The sequence below is a fragment of the Colius striatus genome, chromosome 26 (genome assembly GCF_028858725.1).
Source record: "Colius striatus isolate bColStr4 chromosome 26, bColStr4.1.hap1, whole genome shotgun sequence".
In the NCBI taxonomy this organism is placed as follows: Eukaryota; Metazoa; Chordata; class Aves; order Coliiformes; family Coliidae; genus Colius; species Colius striatus.
Window position 1 is genome coordinate 2738288 of NC_084784.1, and position 19094 is coordinate 2757381.

General features: G+C 61.1%; 1 protein-coding gene across 6 annotated transcripts in view; it reads right to left on the bottom strand.

Moving 5' to 3' along the window:
* The window catches only part of HDAC7 (histone deacetylase 7), a 67270-nt gene that overhangs the window by 6732 nt on the left and 41444 nt on the right, over positions 1 to 19094 (bottom strand). For 4 of the 6 annotated variants that reach the window (XM_062015735.1, XM_062015736.1, XM_062015737.1 and 1 more), the window contains 14 exons: positions 11542 to 11738; positions 9846 to 9936; positions 8076 to 8187; positions 7577 to 7692; positions 7334 to 7456; positions 6586 to 6695; positions 6170 to 6286; positions 5823 to 6021; positions 4807 to 5015; positions 3736 to 3945; positions 2400 to 2625; positions 2138 to 2271; positions 907 to 1027; positions 717 to 766 (listed from right to left, as the gene is read on the bottom strand). In XM_062015735.1, coding sequence (XP_061871719.1) covers positions 717 to 766; positions 907 to 1027; positions 2138 to 2271; positions 2400 to 2625; positions 3736 to 3945; positions 4807 to 5015; positions 5823 to 6021; positions 6170 to 6286; positions 6586 to 6695; positions 7334 to 7456; positions 7577 to 7692; positions 8076 to 8187; positions 9846 to 9936; positions 11542 to 11738 — 2015 coding nt within the window. Of the gene's footprint in view, positions 1 to 716; positions 767 to 906; positions 1028 to 2137; positions 2272 to 2399; positions 2626 to 3735; positions 3946 to 4806; positions 5016 to 5822; positions 6022 to 6169; positions 6287 to 6585; positions 6696 to 7333; positions 7457 to 7576; positions 7693 to 8075; positions 8188 to 9845; positions 9937 to 11541; positions 11739 to 18020; positions 18092 to 19094 lie in introns of those variants that run through there. The other 2 variants (XM_062015739.1, XM_062015742.1) reach the window with 2 other exon arrangements.

Sequence of the window (19094 nt, forward strand, 5' to 3'; positions counted from 1 at the left end):
GGAAGGCATGGAGTGAGACCCCCTTCCTGAAACAGAGAGAGACAGAGAGAGAAGGACAGAGACAGGGGGAGAGGGAGGAAGGGAGAATGCAGTGACTGGAGAGAAACCAGGAGGGCAAGCTGTGAGAGGAGAGGCCACAGAAGTGTCTGGAGGGAAAGGGGAAGGTGCTGACACCACACTGCTGCCCTCCCTCACCAGACACCACAGCTCCTGCCTTCCCCAGGACACACAAGCACTGGGCTTGTTAAAGCCCCTGGAGCTGCTGCAGTCCCAGCCCTCCCTCCCCCTGCCCAGCCCCAGCACTGAGCCCTCAGCACCTCAGCTCTGGGCTCCCTCCAGGGCTGGGCACTGCCCCAGCTCCCTGGGCAGCCTGGCACAGGGCTCACACCCCTCTCAGGGCAACAGTTCTGCCTCAGCTCCAAGCTCAAGCTCCCCTGGGGCAACTTGAGGCTGTTTCCATCCTGCCAGCTCACCCCCTTCACTCCCTGGGCTCTTGGAAATGGCTGTGAGGGGCTTTTGGATCCTGAGCCCTGAGCGTGAGGAGGAATCAAGGACCCTCCTTCCAAGGGGAGGATGCTGAAGGTCAACCCAAGGACTCGACAGCACAAGGGAGCTCCCACCTGAGGCTCCCCAAGCTTCAGGAGCTCCCTCTCCACCCCAGAAGAAAGGAACAAACCCATCTACAACCCACCCAAAAGCAGAGATGAGCCACTTACCCCCACCCCTCCACAGGGCAACATGACAAACATCCTCTGGGACAGGATCCCTGCGGGGAGAGGCGAGGGGTGAGCAAGGGGAAGGGGAGCAGCTCAGGGCAAGGCTGGCTCTGAGTTCATTCCTTGGCCAGCTGGAAGAGCAGAGGCCCCTTGAGGAGGGGCTCAGCATGGAGCTGGCTTTGGGACTCACCTGCCAGCTTGCCATTGTCCAGCTTGAGGCGGCTGAGGGGGTTGGTGCCGTAGAGGAAGACGTGGCGCTCGCTGTGCACACACTGCAGCTCCTCCAGCGTGGCCTTGCGACCCCGCAGGCACTGGGGCACACAGGGGGCTGTGAGCAACCTGGGCCAGGTGGGACAGGCAACTTTCTGCCCTATCCACACATCCCCCCCAGCCCCTCAAAGCCCCAGGTCCTGCTGCCTCAACAGTCACAGCTCGTGGAGGGGGAGCAGCTGGAGGGGAGCTTCGTCCTCCCGACCTGCTCTGCCCCCAGGAAAGCTACAGCTGGGCTTTGGCATCTGGTTGTGGGGTGTCCAGCTGCAGAGAGACAGGGGAGTGCTGGGGAGAGGCCAGGGCAGGGCCAGCAAGATGCTGAGGGATGGGACATGTGTGTGAGGAGGAAAGGCTGCAGCCCTGGGGCTGCTCAGCCTGGGGAACAGAAGCCTGAGCTCAGGGGGATCCCATCAGTGCTGCTCAGTCCCTAAAGGAGGATGGATGGGGCCAGGCTTTGTGCTGGGGTGGCCAGTGGCAGGACAAGGGGTGATGGGCACAGGCTGGGACACAGCCCCTGGTACAGGAGGAGCAAGTCCTTTGGTGCTGAGCTGAGGGAGCCCTGGCCCAGGCTGCCCAGGGAGGGTGTGGAGGCTCCTTCTCAGGAGGTTCCCAACCCCCCTGGACACGTTCCTGTGCCCCCTGAGCCAGGGGAAGCTGCTGGAGCAGGGGCTGGGGCAGCTCTGCAGGGCCCTTCCAGCCCCCAGCACTCAGGGATTGTGTGTCACCACAGCCAGAGGCAGCTGCAAGGCTCAGCACAGAGCTTCTTGCCCTGGATCTGAGCTTGAGAGCCCTGTGTGGACCAGTCAGCACAGACACACCAGGGCAAGGTTCCAGACCAGGGCAAGGTTCCAGACCAGGGCAAGGTTCTAACTAGTTTCTAACAAGGTTCCAAAGCTGCAACTAACACTGATGTCCCTCAGGCTGACACAACACCCTGTCCCAATGGGGCTCATCCCTCTCCCTACACCCATCTCCCAGCAGAGCAGCCTCTGCTGCCACCCTGAGCCAGGCACGCTCAGCCCAGCAGTGGAGAAGCTCAAGCTCTCTGCAGAACACACAGAGAGGCTGTGGGAGCAAAAAGGGATGGAGGTGGGGGCAGGACAGAGCCCAGGCCAGCAGGAGCAGCATCCCTGGGGCCCTGTGCTGCTCACCTCGCAGCGGCTGCGGAGGCCCCTCTCCTGCAGCCTGGACCAGATGCTCTGGATCCTGCCGGCGTGCTCGGGGTGGTTGCTGTTGTCCCCACAGGAGCATTGGTGTTTGAGCATCACTGAGTCATAAACCAGCCCTGCAACACGCCAGGAGAGCTGCTGAGCTTCACCCAGCTCCTCTCCAGGGGTTGGTTGATGCCTCCCCCCTGGGCATCTCCAACCTCCCTCCCAGGTCTTGCCCCCAGCCCCACGGACGGGGTCGTACCTGTGGTGAAGTGTGTCTTGGCTGGCTGCTCTTGCACAGGCAGGGAGAGTGTCTTAGAGGCTGTATCCTGAGCAGGATGGGAGATGGTGGCAGTGGCAGGAGATGACTGTGCCCTGGAGAGGGGTCTGTGCCCACCATGGATGGCAGAGAGCACGGAGGGCTCGGCCAAGGGCTGGCGTTTGAGGAGCTGCTGCTGCACACGCTGGTAGGAATCCCACAGATAGGCCTGGGGGGGAGAGGAGATGCTGAGAGACAGGGGCCAGGCCAGACACAGCAGCACCAGCCAGCCCAGGGAAGGGAGCTCTGCACCCTGCACCCTCCCAGGGGCTGCATGGGACAGTCCCCTCCGTGCTGGAGGAGCTTGGAGCTGGTTTGCAGGAGCTGGGATGTGGCAGCTGGTGCTCTGTGGCTCAGCCCCAGGCAAGGCACAACGACCTGGGGGTGATGCCCAGTGATCCAGGGCTGATCCCCAGTGATCCAGGGCTGATCCCCAGTGATTTAGGGGTGATGCCAGTGATTTAAGGCCAATCCCCAGTGATTCAGGGCTGATCCCCAGTGATTTAGAGATGGTTCCCAGTGACTTTGGGGTGATCTCCAGTGATTTAGGGGTGATGCCAGTCATTTGGAGGTGATTCCAGTGATTTAAGGATGATCCCCAGTGATTTAGGGCTGATCCCCAAGTGATTTAGGCGTGATGCCAGTGATTTAAGGCCAATCCCCAGTTATTTAGGGGTGATGCTACTGACTTAGGGCTGATCCCCAGTGATTTAAGGATGATCCCAAGTGATTTAGGGGTGATTCCCAGTGATTTAGGGATGATGCCAGTGATTTAGGGCTGATCCCCAGTGATTTAGGGGTGATCCCCAGTGATTTAGGGCTGATCCCAGTGATTTAGGGCTGATCCCCAGTGATTTAGGGCTGATCCCCAGCCTGGCTGACACCAGGAGCAGCTACAGCTCTCAGCCCCATCCTTGCCAACTGCCCTGGGCTCAAGGATGGGCACATGGTGCCTGGTCCTTACCCACACAGCACCCTTTACAGAGGTGGCTCTTGGAGCCTGACCTGGGTCTCTCCAGGCTCAGGGTGCTGCCAGCTTGGCTGGGTTTGTGCAAAGCCTCCAACAAGAGACACCAAGAGAGAAAGACCGAGCTAGGAACTCCCACCTCATCCAGCCCACGCCTCAGAACTCCTCTGAAGGTTTCCAACCCACCTTGGGAGCCTCTCACACAACCCTGGGGCAGTCAGTGCTGACACTGGCTCCTTGTGCCCAGCTGGGGAGGGCTTTGCTTCAGCTTGGCAGCCCAGAGCTCTCTCATCCCCCCCAGGCCTCGTGTACCTGGTGCAGGACAAGCTCCTCTTGAGGCTGCAGCACCTTCTGTGTCCTCTCAGGCTCCTTCCCACTGCTGCTTGGCTGTGGGGGCTCCACATGTGCCCTTGTGGGGTCTGTGGCCTCAGCTGCAGCCTCTGGCAGGGTCCCCTCAGCCTCCATGTCCTCAGAGGATGGGATCTGCCTCAGCCTGGGCTTCTCGCTGGACTTGGCCATACGCTGCAGCCACAGGGTCAGGGGTGAGCAGAGAGAGGGGACAAGGGACAAGCCAGGGCAAGAAGGTGATGGGGAGGGTGACAGGGTACCCCAGGGCAGCAGCATGATGGATGTGGGAGCCACAGAAGCTGAGTAGGTACCTCCCCAGCTCGCTGCCAGGGGTCTGGGTAAGGCAGCACCTCACTTGCTTGGTTCAATGTGACTTTCCACCCTGCCAGCATCCAGCTGCCCAGGGAAGGGAGGGGACACAGGAGCCTGACAGGAGGCTGGATATCCAGTGTGTGTGTGTCCTGTGAGTGGGTGCTGGGGCTGTGCTGAGGGCTGAGCAGCAGCTCTGAGCCTTGAGGAGCCCGTGGCTGGGGCCAAGCGTGGCTGGGCTGGGAGCATCGTGCTGGGAGGGAGCAGCCGTGGGAGCAGGAGGCTCAAAGCTGTGCCCAGATGTTGCTGCAGACACCCAGGTGCCACATCAGGCCTCATCCTGCTGCTTGGGGAGCCAAGGGGCTGAGGGGTGCTGAGGCTGGACAAGAGGAGGCTGAGGGGAGCCAGGAGCATTCTGCAGCTCCCTGCCAGGAGCCTGTGGCCAGGGCTGGCTCAGGCTCTGCTCCTGAGGGACAGCACCAGAGCAAAGGGGCTGGAGCTGCCCCAGGGGGGGTTGAGCTGGGAGCTGAGGCTGAGCTTTCCCCCTGAGAGGGGTGTGAGCCCTGTGCCAGGCTGCCCAGGGAGCTGGGGGAGCCCCCAGCCCTGCAGGGACCCCAAAGCCCTGGGGTGAGGTGCTGAGGGCTCAGTGCTGGGCTGGGCAGGGCTCAGGGCTGGGGCTGCAGCAGCTTCAGGGGCTTTACCAACCCAAATGCTTCTGTGACTTACCTTGCCCAGGTGTGTCTGCTGCTTGAGCCTCTCCAGGAACTGGGTGTGATGCTGCTGATACAGCAGCTGCTGCTGGATGCTTTTGGGGTTCTGGGGCAGGGGCTCAGAGCGGGTCCTGCCCAGGGGTTTGTGGTGAGCCGGCAGCGGCAGGCGCTCGGCAGAGATGAGCGACGGGGTGAAGGAGAAGGGGACTGTTCCCAAACCTGGCACTGCAGGGGGACACAAAGGAGAAGTGAGGCAGGGCCAGGGAGGTTGTGCTGCCCCTCTGCTCTGCCCTGCTGAGGCCTCAGCTGGAGTCCTGGGGCCAGTGCTGGGCTGCCCAGCTGCAGAGGGACAGGGACCTGCTGCAGAGAGGCCAGTGCAGGGACACCCAGATGCTCAGGGCACTGCAGCATCTTCTGCTGAGGAAAGGCTGTGGGACCTGGGGCTGTTCAGCCTGGAGCAGAGGAGCCTGAGCTCAGGGGGAGCTCATGAATAGCTCCAAGTGTGTCCATGGTGGGTGGCAGGAGGTTGGGGCAGCGCTTTCTGCTGTTGGACCAGGACAAGGGCTGATGGGATGGAGCTGGAACACAACCAGTTGCATTGAAACACAAGGAAGAAGCATTTCAGTGGGAGCTGAGGGAGCCCTGGCCCAGGCTGCCCAGGGAGGGTGTGGAGGCTCCTTCCTTGGAGCTCTTCAGCACCCCCCTGGATGAGTTTCTGTGTGACCTGACCTAGGTGGGAGCTGCTGCTGCAGGGGTTGGGCTGGATGAGCTCTGCAGCTCCCTTCCAACCCCACCACTGTGTGATCCTACGGTTCTAGGAAGTGAGGGGTGGCACTGGGCACTGGGCAGACAGGGGACACCCCAAAGCTGCACAGGGGACACCCCCCAGAGCTGCACAGGGGACACCCCAAAGCTGCACAGGGGACACCCCCCAGAGCTGCACAGGGGACACCCCAGAGCTGCACAGGGGACACCCCAGAGCTGCACAGGGGACACCCCCCAGAGCTGCTGATCTCTGAGCCCAGCACTCACCTGCCAGCAGCGGAGCGTGGCTGAGCGAGCGCTCGAGGATGATGACAGGCTGCAGCCGAGGGGACAAGGGGTTCCCAGCCTCCTGCTGCTCCAGGGGACTTGGCATGAACATGGGTGAGTGGGTGCCAGGCAGGACTGGCCCGTTGAGCACAGGCACCCGCTGTGCCAGGCTGGGGATGGGCCGGCGATCTCCCTCTCCCTGCAGAGACAGGACGGGGATTGAGTCACCAACCTCCCAGCACCCAACAGGGGGAAGGGATGGCACAGCCTCAAGCCTGCCAAGCCCCTTTGCCCTCATGGGCATCCCTCTGTCCATGTGTGGGGTCACCCACAGGCTGGTTTCCTACCCTGGAGCCAGTGGTGGCTGGTAGTCCCAGGGTGATGGCTGGAAGGGAGGCTGCACTCTGCAAGGCAAACTGAGCCAGGGAGCTCTCCTGCATCATCAGGCGCTGGGCCAGGGGTGGCTGCAGCAAACACAAGCCATCAGCCTCCTGCTTGAGCAGCACCAGCAGTGGGACAAGCAGCAGGAGAAGGTGGCTGAGCCCCAGGGTGCTGGAGGGAACAGCCTGGAGCGAGAGGCATCGGGGACACAGGGCACATGGACAGGGTTGGGCACAGCACCCTGGGCACACAGGGCTAAGGGGTGATGCCACCTTTGCCTGAGCTCTGCCTGAGCTTAGGATGGGAGGTGGGGAGATGAGGGCACCCAACCCTGAGGCCAGGAAGCCCCAGCTCACGTGGATGTGAGGCAGCAGCAACTCACCTCGTGGGCCACAGCAGAGGCAGCAGGGAGCGCTCCGTGCTCGGCTGGGAGGCTGTCGTTGGGGGAGCTGCAGCCTGACACTGGGGTGCTGCTGCTGCTGGGAGAGGAGTCTGGGCAGGGGAAGAGAAAAGGGGGTGATGGGCACAAGCACCAGTGCTGGTGTGGGGCCAGAGTTGGGCAGAAGAGCTGGAGAAGGGGCTGGGGCATAAGGGTGATGGGGAAAGGCTGAGGGGTGCTGAGGCTGGACAAGAGGAGGCTGAGGGGACCCAGGAGCACTCTGACACTCCCTGCCAGGAGCCTGTGGCCAGGGCTGGCTCAGGCTCTGCTCCTGAGGGACAGCACCAGAGGAAAGGGGCTGGAGCTGCCCCAGGGGGGGTTGAGCTGGGAGCTGAGGCTGAGCTTTCCCCCTGAGAGGGGTGTGAGCCCTGTGCCAGGCTGCCCAGGGAGCTGGGGGAGCCCCCAGCCCTGCAGGGACCCCAAAGCCCTGGGGTGAGGTGCTGAGGGCTCAGTGCTGGGCTGGGCAGGGTGAAGGCTCAGGGCTGAGACTCCAACATCTTCAAGACCTTCCCCAACCCCACTGATTCCATGAAGGGCTGCACCTCCCTCCACAGCCTCTGCCCCTCTAACCCTCCAAACCCCAGACACCTGAACCCCAAACAGATATGCAACAGCATCTTGGGCTGCTCCAGCCTTGCCCCAAAGCTTGTCCAAAGGCCCTGAAGTCTCAGCATGATGCAGGAGGCCTCACCCATGGCCTCAGCTGGGCGTCTCTTGAGCGAGGGGGGAGCGCTCTCCTTCCGTGTCAGCGGGTTCTTGCGCCGCTCCAGCCCCTTCCTGGGCTTGCACCGAACCTTCAGGTTGGGCTCAGAAGCTGTGAGAAGGAAAAGTGCTGAATGCTGAGCCCACTGCTGCTGGGGCTGAAGCTGGGTTGGCTTTGTGGGGCCAGGTCAGCCCTGCACACAGAGGGAGGGGGATGGAGGAGCCCCTTTACCTGTCTTCCGCAGTGGGAAATGCTCTGGGGGGTCGAGAGAGGTGCTGGGGACAGGGGGGAGGAAGGTGCTGAGCACAGGAGGGGAAGGACCCTCAGCATCCAAAGGCTCTGGAGACCTAGAGGGACGAGTCACCTTGTTAAGAGACCTTTCCCAGGTGGCAGCCACTCAGCCCTGCAGCTCAAGGCTTGGCCTGCAGAAGGGATCCAGCTGCTGCTTTGCCTTGTGGTGGGATCAAGAGGCAACAAGCCTGGCAGTGCTTTTGGGTCAGGAGTGAGCCAAGTCCAACAAGGTCAGGGAAAGCAATGTGAGGGCTTCAGGGACCTCCTGCAAGGCCTTAACACAGAAGCAAGTTACCTCAGCCCAGCAGCCAGGAGCTAAACAACATCTCTGAAGCCAAGGGAGCAGAAGACAGAGGCAAGAGCTTGCCCAAGAGCAACAGCAACGGCACCTTCAGTGGGTTGGGAGCACATGCCCTGCTCAGGGGATGCCTTGTTGTACCTGTATGGCATGGCTGAGGGGTTGGGGTTGCTGGTCCTCTCCAAAGCTGCCTGTTGCTTCTTCAGGATGACCTCAGCCAGCTTCTGCTTCACCACTGTGCTGGCCACAGCACCTGCAGGGACAGGAGCCATGAGACAGAGCCAACACTGAGCATTTCCAAGCAGCCCTGCAGACATCCTCCTGACACCCAGCCTTAGGGACTGAGCAGCACTGAGAAGGGCCCCTGAGCTCTGGGTGCTCTTCCCCAGGCTGAACAGCCCCAGGTCCCACAGCCTTTCCTCAGCAGAAGGTGCTGCAGTGCCCTGAGCATCTGGGTGTCCCTGCACTGGCCTCTCTGCAGCAGGTCCCTGTCCCTCTGCAGCTGGGCAGCCCAGCACTGGATGCAAAACCCCAGCTGGCTCTGAGACTCTGGGATGCTGCAGCTGCAGCTCAGGGTGGTGATACAGAGCTCAGGGACTCTGGGGTGGGCACAGTGCCCAGTGAGGGCTGCAGCTGCAGCTCAGGGTGGTGATGCAGAGCTCTGGGATGCTGCAGCTGCAGCTCAGGGTGGTGATGCAGGGCTCAGGGACTCTGGGGTGCTGCAGCTGCAGCTCAGGGTGGTGATGCAGGGCTCAGGGACTCTGGGGTGCTGCAGCTGCAGCTCAGGGTGGTGATGCAGGGCTCAGGGACTCTGGGGTGCTGCAGCTCAGGGTGGTGATGCAGAGCTCTGGGATGCTGCATCTGCAGCTCAGGGTGGTGATGCAGGGCTCAGGGACTTTGGGGTGCTGCAGCTCAGGGTGGTGATGCAGAGCTCTGGGATGCTGCATCTGCAGCTCAGGGTGGTGATGCAGGGCTCAGGGACTTTGGGGTGCTGCAGCTCAGGGTGGTGATGCAGGGCTCAGGGACTCTGGGGTGCTGCAGCTGCAGCTCAGGGTGGTGATGCAGAGCTCTGGGGTGCTGCAGCTGCAGCTCAGGGTGGTGATGCAGAGCTCTGGGATGCTGCAGCTGCAGCTCAGGGTGGTGATGCAGAGCTCAGGGACTCTGGGGTGCTGCAGCTGCAGCTCAGGGTGGTGATGCAGGGCTCAGGGACTCTGGGGTGCTGCAGCTGCAGCTCAGGGTGGTGATGCAGAGCTCAGGGACTCTGGGGTGCTGCAGCTGCAGCTCAGGGTGGTGATGCAGAGCTCTGCACACCCCACAGCTCCCAGCAGGCTCCCTGCAGCGACTGGCACTAGATGGCGTAGGGGGATCACAAATCTTTCTGCCCAGCGTTGGAGGGAACCCACTGAACCTCTTCCCACTGCTGGGGGAGCTCCAGCCTGGAGCTGACAAGCTGCTGAGTGCAACTTGCTGACTCCCCCATGGACACTGAGCTGGCCTGTGGGCCCCAGGCAGGCACAGAGCATGGCTCAGATGCACTGGACAGTGCTGTGGAGGCTACAACAGCCCTTTAAACCAATAGTGGTGGGGGCTGGAAGGGCCCTGCAGAGCTCCTGCAGCCCAACCCCTGCTAAAACAAGTTCCCCTCCCTCAGGGAGCACAGGAATGTGTCCAGGGCTGGTTGGGAACCTCCTGAGAAGGAGCCTCCACACCCTCACTCACTCCAGGGCTCCCTCAAGCCCAGTGCCCTCAGCATCTTGCACTGGCCTCTCTCTCTCCAGGAGGCAGAACCACTGCTGAGCCCCCCTCCAAAAGCCCCTCTGATGTCCCTCCATGAGCTGAGGTCCCTGTTTCTGGGGCTGTGGTTCCTTGGGGCCTGGTGCCAATGCCCTGGCACACACATGAGGCTCTTACTTCGTTTGCTCTTGTCCTTGTTGAGGATCTGCCTCAGCTCCTGCTCCTGTGGCCCAGGCTCAGCCTCACAGTGAGGGGATTCCATGGTGACCTGTGAGAGGAGCAGCACATCAGCACCAGCAGCCCCCTCAGCCTCACCCCTTATCCCTTGGGAGCATGTGGAACAGCCCTTTGAGGCAGCTTTTGCCCCTGATGGGCAGCTCTGGCTGACAAAGTTGCTTCACCACAGCAAAAGTCTGTCTCCAGAGACACTTTCCCCAGGGCCATGGTGCAACCCAACCCAGCCTGGCCCAGCTCTCTGCTCCCTGGGGGGTTTCTGTCAACGTGGGTGGCTGGGGCAGGGTGTAAAGCACCAGAAAACAACCCCAGGGCTGACTAAAATGGGGTAAAAATAGACAAGAACTGCTATATTGGTCTTGAAAGGGTAGCTCTTGGTGTTTTCCAGAGCTGGAGGTGGTCCCATGTCACAGGGAGCTCAGGAAATGTCAATGCAACAGCAGCACCCCACAGCCTCCCTGTGTGGAGCTGGCTCATGCTCAGCCTCTCCCACAAAGCCTCACTGGGATTGCTCCCAGGCTTCTAAGGGGTCACTGGGTTTGCTCCCAGGCTTCCAAGGAATCACCTGGGATTGCTCCCAGGCTTCTAAGGGGTCACTGGGTTTGCTCCAAGGCTTCTAAGGGGTCACTGGGTTTGCTCCCAGGCTTCTAAGGGGTCACTGGGATTGCTCCCAGGCTTCTAAGGAGTCACTGGGATTGCTCCCAGGCTTCTAAGGGGTCACTGGGATTGCTCCCAGGCTTCTAAGGGGTCACTGGGTTTGCTCCAAGGCTTCCAAGGGATCACCTGGGATTGCTCCAGGGCTTCCAAGGGAATCACTTGAGCTCCTGGCAGCCAGAGAGCTGGGCCATGGGATGAGGCTGTGCTCCAGTCCAGAGGAGATGGGGTGTAACTGCATCTGAAGCAGCCACAGGACACATGTGCCACGAAAGGAAACCCCATCTGGGCACACAGAAGTGATTCCTGACCTGAGCCTGGTGCAGCCCTGTGCTGGGCACAGCCTGGGGGTGGTCTCTGTGCTCACAACTCACCTGGCTGTGGCTCCTCCACAGCCTGCCCTGCTCTGAAGCTGGTCCTGCTCTCAGCAGGGGCCACCCAACTGCAACCCTGCTGTGGTTTGGTGCCACTGCAGCCTGGCAGCAGAGGCTGTACAGAGCAGGGGTGCTGTTCTGGGGGGTATTTCAGTGAAGGCTGCTGAGAAGAGCCAAAGCAGCTCAGTGGAGGGAGTGAGCTGTGCCTTGAGGGCAGAGGAAGGCTGGTGGGCACATCCCATCCCACCCTGTGGCTCCTCACTCACCCAGCACACATGGCAAGTGGCTCAAAGCATTGCCCCCCACTCTGCACATCCCAGGAGGCTCCAACCTTCAGCTGGCCTTGGCAGGAGGGAGAGATGCACAAAACACTCCCCAGCTGACTCCTTAAGCAGCCTCCTGGTGCCAGAGAGGTCTTTGGGATGGCTAAAAAGCCACTCCAGCTCAAGGGAAGGGAGGAATTCACCTTGGGAAGGTTATTGTGATAGCCAGGCTGCTCCTTTTAATCCCCACCAGAGACAGGAGCCTGGGGAGAGCCAACCCTGAGCCAGGGCCAAATGAACCCTTCCAAGTGGCCAAGCAAAGAGTGGCTGCAGATGCCCTGCCCATACCCTCACGTGCTGCTGGGTGAGCTGCTCCACTTGCTGCTGGTGCAGGCTGGCAAGGAAGAGCTGGTGCTGCAGCTGCTGTGTGTGCTTCAGGGCCAGCAGGGCAGTGTCTGAGCCGGGCTTGACGAGGCGCTGCCCGATCCTCAGGTCCATGGGGACGGTCTGGGGCACCCGTGGGGAGGTGCAGGAGCTCACAGCAGCTGTGGAGACACAAAGAGAGGCAGAGCTCAGCCCTCAGCCAGCTCACATCACCCTGGCAGGGAGGGCAAACGTGAGGCTGGAGCTTGGGGGCACTGCAGCAGCTCCTGCAAAGCCTCCCTCTGGCTGGGCAAAAGGCAGCCCTGGAAATGATTCACTTTTGGAGAGTCTCCAAGGTGCTGGAGGCATTTGTCCCTGTCACAGCACAGCTCAGCAGTGCTTTGCACACCTCAGGCACTCCCACCCTGCCTGCTGAGTCCCAGAAACAGCCCCAGTTACACAGAGCACTGGGGCAGCCACTGCAGCAGGGGGCTTCCAGCAGGCAGCTCCTGGAGCCTGGCTGCATCCATGCTGCAGATGCCCCAGGTCAGTGCAGAGAGGAGCTGGCTGCCTGCAGCTGCAGCAAACACAGGGTGAACCTGCAGAAAGGTCCCTCAGCCACTGGGCTGCAGCTGGGCTGCCCCTGCTGCATCTCTGCAGAGGGATGCTCCAGGCAGCACAGGCTGAAAGGGGAGGGGAGGAGCATGACAGCAGCTGGAGGACACACAGACAAGCCCCATGGGTCTTGCCAGTTCCTGATGGGCCTCCATGAGGGGAAGCTCTCCACATTTAGGACAAATGCTGGAAGGGAAACACTCCCCATGGTGCAGGTTAAACCCTCAGGTGCCCCCTGAGCATCCCTTCACCTGCTCACACAGCCTGGACAGGCTCTGCAGCTCCTCCCTGCCCCAGCAGCTGATGGAGAGGCACTGGCAGGTCCTGCCCTGAAGCCTTGGCACACTGAGGCTGAGCTCTGCAGCTCCTCCTGCCCCTCACATCCCTCCCCATCTGCACAGCTCCTGCCCTGTCCTTGCAGACACAGCCCCAGCAGCAGGCAGAGATTGGGCAAGGCTTGGCAGATGGCAGCCAGCACCTCCAGCCAAGCAGCTACCTTCACTCTGCCCTGAGCTCCAACAGCCCCAGGCTCTCCCAGCAGCTCCATCTCCCTCAGCCAAGCTCCTGGCAAGAGGCAACAGTCCAGTCTAGAGCCTTGTCATCATCTCCCTGCCCACAGCCCCACACAGATCCTTCCCAGAGAGAGGTTTGGCACAGGTCCTGGCAGGAGAAGCTCCTCTGGGTCTCTGTTCTCTGAGCAGGTGGATGCCAAGAGAGGCAGAGCCACAGCCAGGCAGGCAGCAGGCACAGGCCACCTCACCTGGGTGTGATGACATCAGCAGCAGAGGATGCAGCCTGGCTGCCAAGGGAAGCAGAGGAGACATCAGAGGATTGTAGGATCCTCTCCTCAATTAGCAGTTGTTTGCATAAGCCCAGGAGAGCTTTCCCAACAGCTTGGGACTGACTATGTCAGCACCTCTGCTCTGCTGCACAGGGGGACTGCTGCTGGCACCTCCTGCACCCACAAAGGCAGTGCCTGGAGCACTCCAGGGCAGCACAGAACCCTCCAGGGCAGCACAGAAACCCCCCAGGGATGCACAGAACCTCCCAAGGCTGCACAGAACCCCCTCAGGGATGCACAGAAACCCCCAGGGCTGCACAGAACCCCCCAGGGCTGCACAGAACTCCCCCAGGGATGCACAGAACACCCCCAGGGCAGCACAGACCCCTCCCAGGGATGCACAGAACACCTCCAGGGCAGCACAGACCCCTCCCAGGGATGCACAGAACCCCCCAGGGATGCACAGACCCCTCCCAGGGATGCACAGACCCCTCCCAGGGATGCACAGAACCCCCCCAGGGATGCACAGAACACCCCCAGGGAAGCACAGACCCCTCCCAGGGCAGCACAGGACCCTCACAGGGATGCACAGAACACCCCCAGGGCAGCACAGAACACCCCCACGGAAGCACAGACCCCTCCCAGGGCAGCACAGGACCCTCACAGGGATGCACAGAACCCCCCCAGGGCTGCACAGACCCCTCCCAGGGATGCACAGAACACCTCCAGGGCAGCACAGAACCCCCCCAGGGATGCACAGAACACCCCCAGGGCAGCACAGAACCCTCCAGGGCTGCACAGAACCCTCCAGGGCTGCACAGACCCCTCCCAGGGCTGCACAGAACCCTCCAGGGCAGCACAGAACCCTCCCAGGGATGCACAGAACCCCCCAGGGATGCACAGACCCCTCCCAGGGCTGCACAGAACACCCCCAGGGCTGCACAGACCCCTCCCAGGGCTGCACAGAACACCCCCAGGGCTGCACAGAACCCCCCAGGGCTGCACAGAACCCTCCAGGGCTGCACAGAACCCTCCCCATGGAGCAGCCAAAACGTCCAGGGCTCAAACCTCTGACCCTGGGAAGGGTCCTGGCTGTGCAGAGGCTGCTGTGGGCATGGCTGTGGCTCAGCCCACGGATCTGGGGTTGTAATTGCTGTGTGCAACAGCTGCAAAGAGCTCAGTTTGACTCATAAAGCCCTGAGGAAGAAGCTCAAAGCTGTGTCTTGCTTGATCTGGAAGGGCTGAGACAAAAAAGCTTGGGCTCCCACAACACCCACTCTCAAGAGAGGGAGTACTTAAGGGGAGCTGCCCATTAACTGGAGCCTCTCAGCAAGGTGCAGAGAAGGAAATCCCTTGGGCAAGCTCTGGCTGAGGTCCCAGGCTGAGCTGGGAAGGGCAGAGTCAGCCATGCCCAGAAAATGTTGAAAGCCCCAGAAAGTCAGAGCCAGTGCAGTGCAGAGAGCAGGAGCTGGAGGAACCACCACTGGCCTCAGCTCTGTGGGGATGAGGCACATCCCAGGCACACAGGAGAGCCCCTTGTGCACATGTCCAGGCTCAGCCAGCAAGGCCACAAGCTGAGCTCAGCCTGAGCTTTGGCTCCAGTGTTGCCCAGCAGCTGTTTGAGCCAGGAGACACCCAAAGCTGTGCAGGGATGTGCTGGGTCCCCTCCAGCCAAGCACTGCAGAGCACCAGCCCTCACTTTTCACTCGGGTTCTAGGGCTGAAGAGCTATTTGTGTCAGGGGAAGGAAGCCACAAGGTTCTCAGTTTCCTGCCCAAACACACTTGTGGTGCCCTTGACCCCTGGGGCTGTCTGGCACTGCCTCTTGTACCTGGGTGCTCCCAGGAGACAGGAGGGAGAGCTGCCATGTGTGCAGCTGGGCAAGCTGCAGGCATCAAATCCTCCCTGCAGGGGAGGCTGGAACCAACAAAACCCTTCTGGCAGCCCAGGGGAGGCTCAGGTCTGGGTTGGCACTGCTGGGGGAGATGCTGGGAACTGATGGGCAGTGCTGAAGCTGGGCAAAAGCTGCAAGGAACAGCCCAGCTGAGGCACATTTGGGTTGGAAAAGGTCTTCAAGATCATCAAGTCCAAGCCCTGAGCCCTCACCTCCCACAGCCTGCAGCTCACTCACAGCTCCTGCTGATGCCAAGAGTTGGCTCTGACAGCCACCAAGGCTGCTCCATGGCTCTTGGCAGTGCCAGGGCTCCTGTGAGCAGCCAAAGCCAGGAGCTGCCCATGCTCCTGGCAGGGTAACAGGGACTGGCCCCAACCCTGTGGCTCCAAGGGGGCTGTGGAGGGTGTCCCTGAGAGGGGCACATGCTGGGATGCTCTTTGGGGAGGATGCAACAGGCACCCTGAGCCCCTTCTCCTTTGGGAGAAGCAAAGGGGGGGGGGGGAAGGTCAAAAAGGATCCTTAAATGTTTCTGTTCCCCTGTGGGGAAAAGCCAGGAGTGTGCAAAGGGCTGTCCCAGGACTCAGCAGCAGCATGTGTGAGCCTTGGGCCTGCTCTGGCTGTCCTGGGTGATCCCAGCTGAGCTGGGAGCCAGTTTGGTAAGAGATGGTCATTTCCCAGCTTGGTTGTGAGCTGCAAGTGCCCAACAGCCCAGAGGCAAACTGCTCAAAGCCTCAGAGATGTGTCACAGGTCACTTCTGCACCACTGAGGGATGGGAGAGGTGTGGCCAAGCTCTGAGCTTTGCTTCCAATGGTTTGGGGGGTTTTTACTGGTGCCAGAGCAGATGAAGATCATTTCCCATCTCCATTAACCCTGCTGTCACTTGCTGGCCCATGGAAGCTCAGCCTCTTCCAAGCACAGCAAGGAGCCTCCACTTTGCACAGCCACAGCCAAGGGAGCTTGTGCAAAGGACACCAAGGGCTCTGCAGCACTTGAGCAGCCTCAGAGCCCTGCACACAAGGCAAAGAACAGCTCCCACAAGAGCCACAGTGCCCTTCACTGCCATGCTTCTCCCATCACAAAGCAACAAGTGGCCTTTTCCATCCCCTTTCCCCACTGCACACGTCTCCTCATGCAGCTGAAAGCAGGGACCAGGGATCATCCCACCCCCCAGGGCACCTCCACACACACATCAACCCCCAGCACAGGCTGCTCCAGCTCCTTAGAACATCAGGATCCCACTTTGCCTTCCCCAAAATACCTCACTGAGGGCCAGCAGCCTCCTGACAGCCTCAGCCCAGGGCTGGGAACGAGGGACACTGAGGCAGCAGCATGTGCCCTGGGATTGCTGAGCTCCAGGAGTGCAGCTGCAACATCAGAGGGGCCAGAGAGACACGAGGACCTGGGAGCCCAGGGGGGCTGTCACTGGTTTTGGGGTGAAATCCCATGCCTGGGGGTCCTGGGTGAAGCTGGAGGCTGTGCCTGTGGCCAACCCCTCCCTGGCAGAGCAGCAGGTTTGTGTTTTGGGGCTGTGCCTTTGGGGCCAAGGGGCAGGTTGGGGTTGTGCTCCCAGGGGGTGGCTGTGTGGGGCTCAGCCCCAGGCTGGGACAATGGAAGGAAGCTGCAGCCCTGAGCAGCCCCAAGGCCTGGCCCAGCCCCCTGGAGCCTCCCTTGCTATTTCCATCTCATTGTCCTGAGCAGAGGAAGGATGTTTCCAGCCTTCTTCCTTTTTGCCTCAAAGGGATGTGGGGTGGGAGGGGAGGAGAGGGGAGAAGGGATTCTTTTCTCCTTGGCACTTGTGCAATAGGCTCCAGTGACTGCTCATTCCAAGCACCATCCTGCTCCTCCCAGGTCAAGGGGCTGATGCAGCTTGGCCTCAAATGTCCCTGAGGTCTCCCATCCTCTGTACAGCCTTGGCAGTGAGGCTGCATCTCATCCCATGGCCCCACTGATGACCCCTGGGCTTAGGCTCACCCTCCTTCAGAAGGAGATCACAGAACCCCTGGCAGAGCTGCAGCACCCAGAGCAGGGCACACAGGGACTCATCCAGCTGGGGTTGGGATGTCTCCAGAGCAGGAGCCTCCACAGCCCATCTGGGCAGCCCCTGCCAGGAGTTTCTCCTCCTGTGCCAGTGCAACCAGAGAATCACACAGGGATGGGGGTGGGAAGGAACCTCCAGAGCTCCTCAAGCAGGTTCCTCATGGTCAGGGGGCACAGGAATGAGGCCAAGGTGGGGTTGGGATGTCTCCAGAGCAGGAGCCTCCACAGCCCATCTGGGCAGCCCCTGCCAGTGCTCCCTCACCTCAGCAGGGAACAGATTCTGCCTTGTGTGTCTCTGGAACCTCTGATGTTGCAGCTTGTGCCCGTTGCCCCTTGTCCCATCATTGGCCATCCCTGAGCACAGCCTGGCTCCAGCCTCCTGCCACTTGTGAACATGACTGAGCTCAGCCCTCAGGCTCCTCTTCTCCAAGCTGCAGAGCCCCAGCTCCCTCAGCCTTTCAGCACCAGGCAGATGCTCCACTGCAGCATCTCTGTGCCCTGTGCTGAGCTCTCTCCAGCAGCTCCCTGTCCTTCTGCAGCTGAGGGGCCCAGAGCTGGCCACAACACCCCAGATGTGCTCTCACCAGGGGCAGCAGAACCTCTCTGACTTACCCACAGCCCTTCTGCCCCAGCCCAGGATCCCCAGGGAAGGGCTGGCTGATGCCACACAGCCCTGCTCCTCCCCTCCTGCAGCCCACCACCCCCAGAGCTCTGCTCATCCCCTCCAAGCCTTGTGCCCTCTCTCTACCTGCCAAAAAGTGAGGCCAGGCACTGTGGGAGCCCGTGGGGCTGCCTGAGCTGCTGCTGCTGCCATCCCAGCAGAGCTTCTCTGCTCCCTCAACACTCCCAAGTGCATTTTTGCCCTGCTGATGGGTTAAAAATAGAAAGCATCAATATGATTGTCCTGGGAGCAAATATAGAAAGATTACATCCTCCTGCTAAAAAAGATGTGTGCAAGGGAGACTCTGAGAGGCTGAGTCTCCAAAAAGAGAGCCAGAGGAAAGCTCTGCTCCTGCAGCAAGTCACTTGGGAGCTCAGCAACATCCTGCAAGAGTCACTCGTTCAGCTGAGGCACTGCAGCATTGAACACCCGTGGTACACTTGCCTCCCCTCCCCCCAAACGCCTCCTCTCCTCACCTCCCTGGGGTTTCTTCCAGGCTTTTAGGCATCAGCTGCCTGCTCTGGCCTCTGGGAAGGGTGCAGGGGCTTGCACGGCACTCCCAGCCCCAAGAACATCCTGCCCCGGTGCTGCCCTCACAGATGGGAAAGCAAAAGGCAGCCAATTTGGGAGTGGCCTTGTCACCGGCCTCAATTAACGCTTTGCAGCTCTAGAGGGAGTGTGCTTGCAGGGAGGCTGCTGGGAAGGAGCAAGGAGGCTGCAGGGAAGGAGCAAGGAGGCTGCAGGGAGGCTGCAGGGAAGGAGCAAGGAAGGAGCAGGGAGGCTGCAGGGAAGGAGCAAGGAAGGAGCAGGGAGGCTGCAGGGAAGGAGCAGGGAGGCTGCAGGGAAGGAGCAAGGAAGGAGCAAGGAGGCTGCAGAGAAGGAGCAAGGAGACTGCAGGGAGGCTGCAGAGGAGGAGAAGGGAAGGAGCAGGGATGCTGCAGGGAGGCTGCAGAGAAGGAGAAGGGAAGGAGCAAGGATGCTGCAGGGAAGCTGCATGGAGGCTGCAGAGAAGGAGAAGGGAAGGAGCAGGGAGGCTGCAGGGAGGCTGCAGAGAAGGAGAAGGGAAGGAGCAGGGAGGCTGCAGGGAAGCTGCATGGAGGCTGCAGAGAAGGAGAAGGGAAGGAGCAGGGAGGCTGCAGGGAGGCTGCAGAGAAGGAGAAGGGAAGGAGCAGGGATGCTGCAGGGATGCTGCATGGAGGCTGCAGAGAAGGAGAAGGGAAGGAGCAAGGATGCTGCAGGGATGCTGCAGGGAGGCTGCAGAGAAGGAGCAGGGAGGCTGCAGGGAAGCTGTAAGGAAGCTGCAGGGAGGCTGGTTATGCCATCCCTGTGGCACAGGGAGAGGGGCTCTGCAGAGCTGGGAGCTGGAGGCAGCCAGAGGCTCCATCCTCTGCTTCCCAACAGGTAACAGCAGTTCACACACTCCTTTTACAGCAGTTTGGCACCCTCCTCCCTACAGGGAAAAGGCAGAGGTGCCCCAGCAGCAGGAGAGCTGCTGAGCTTCCCCTGCTCTGCCAGCCCTCACTCATCCCTGCTGGCTCTGGGGGGAGCAG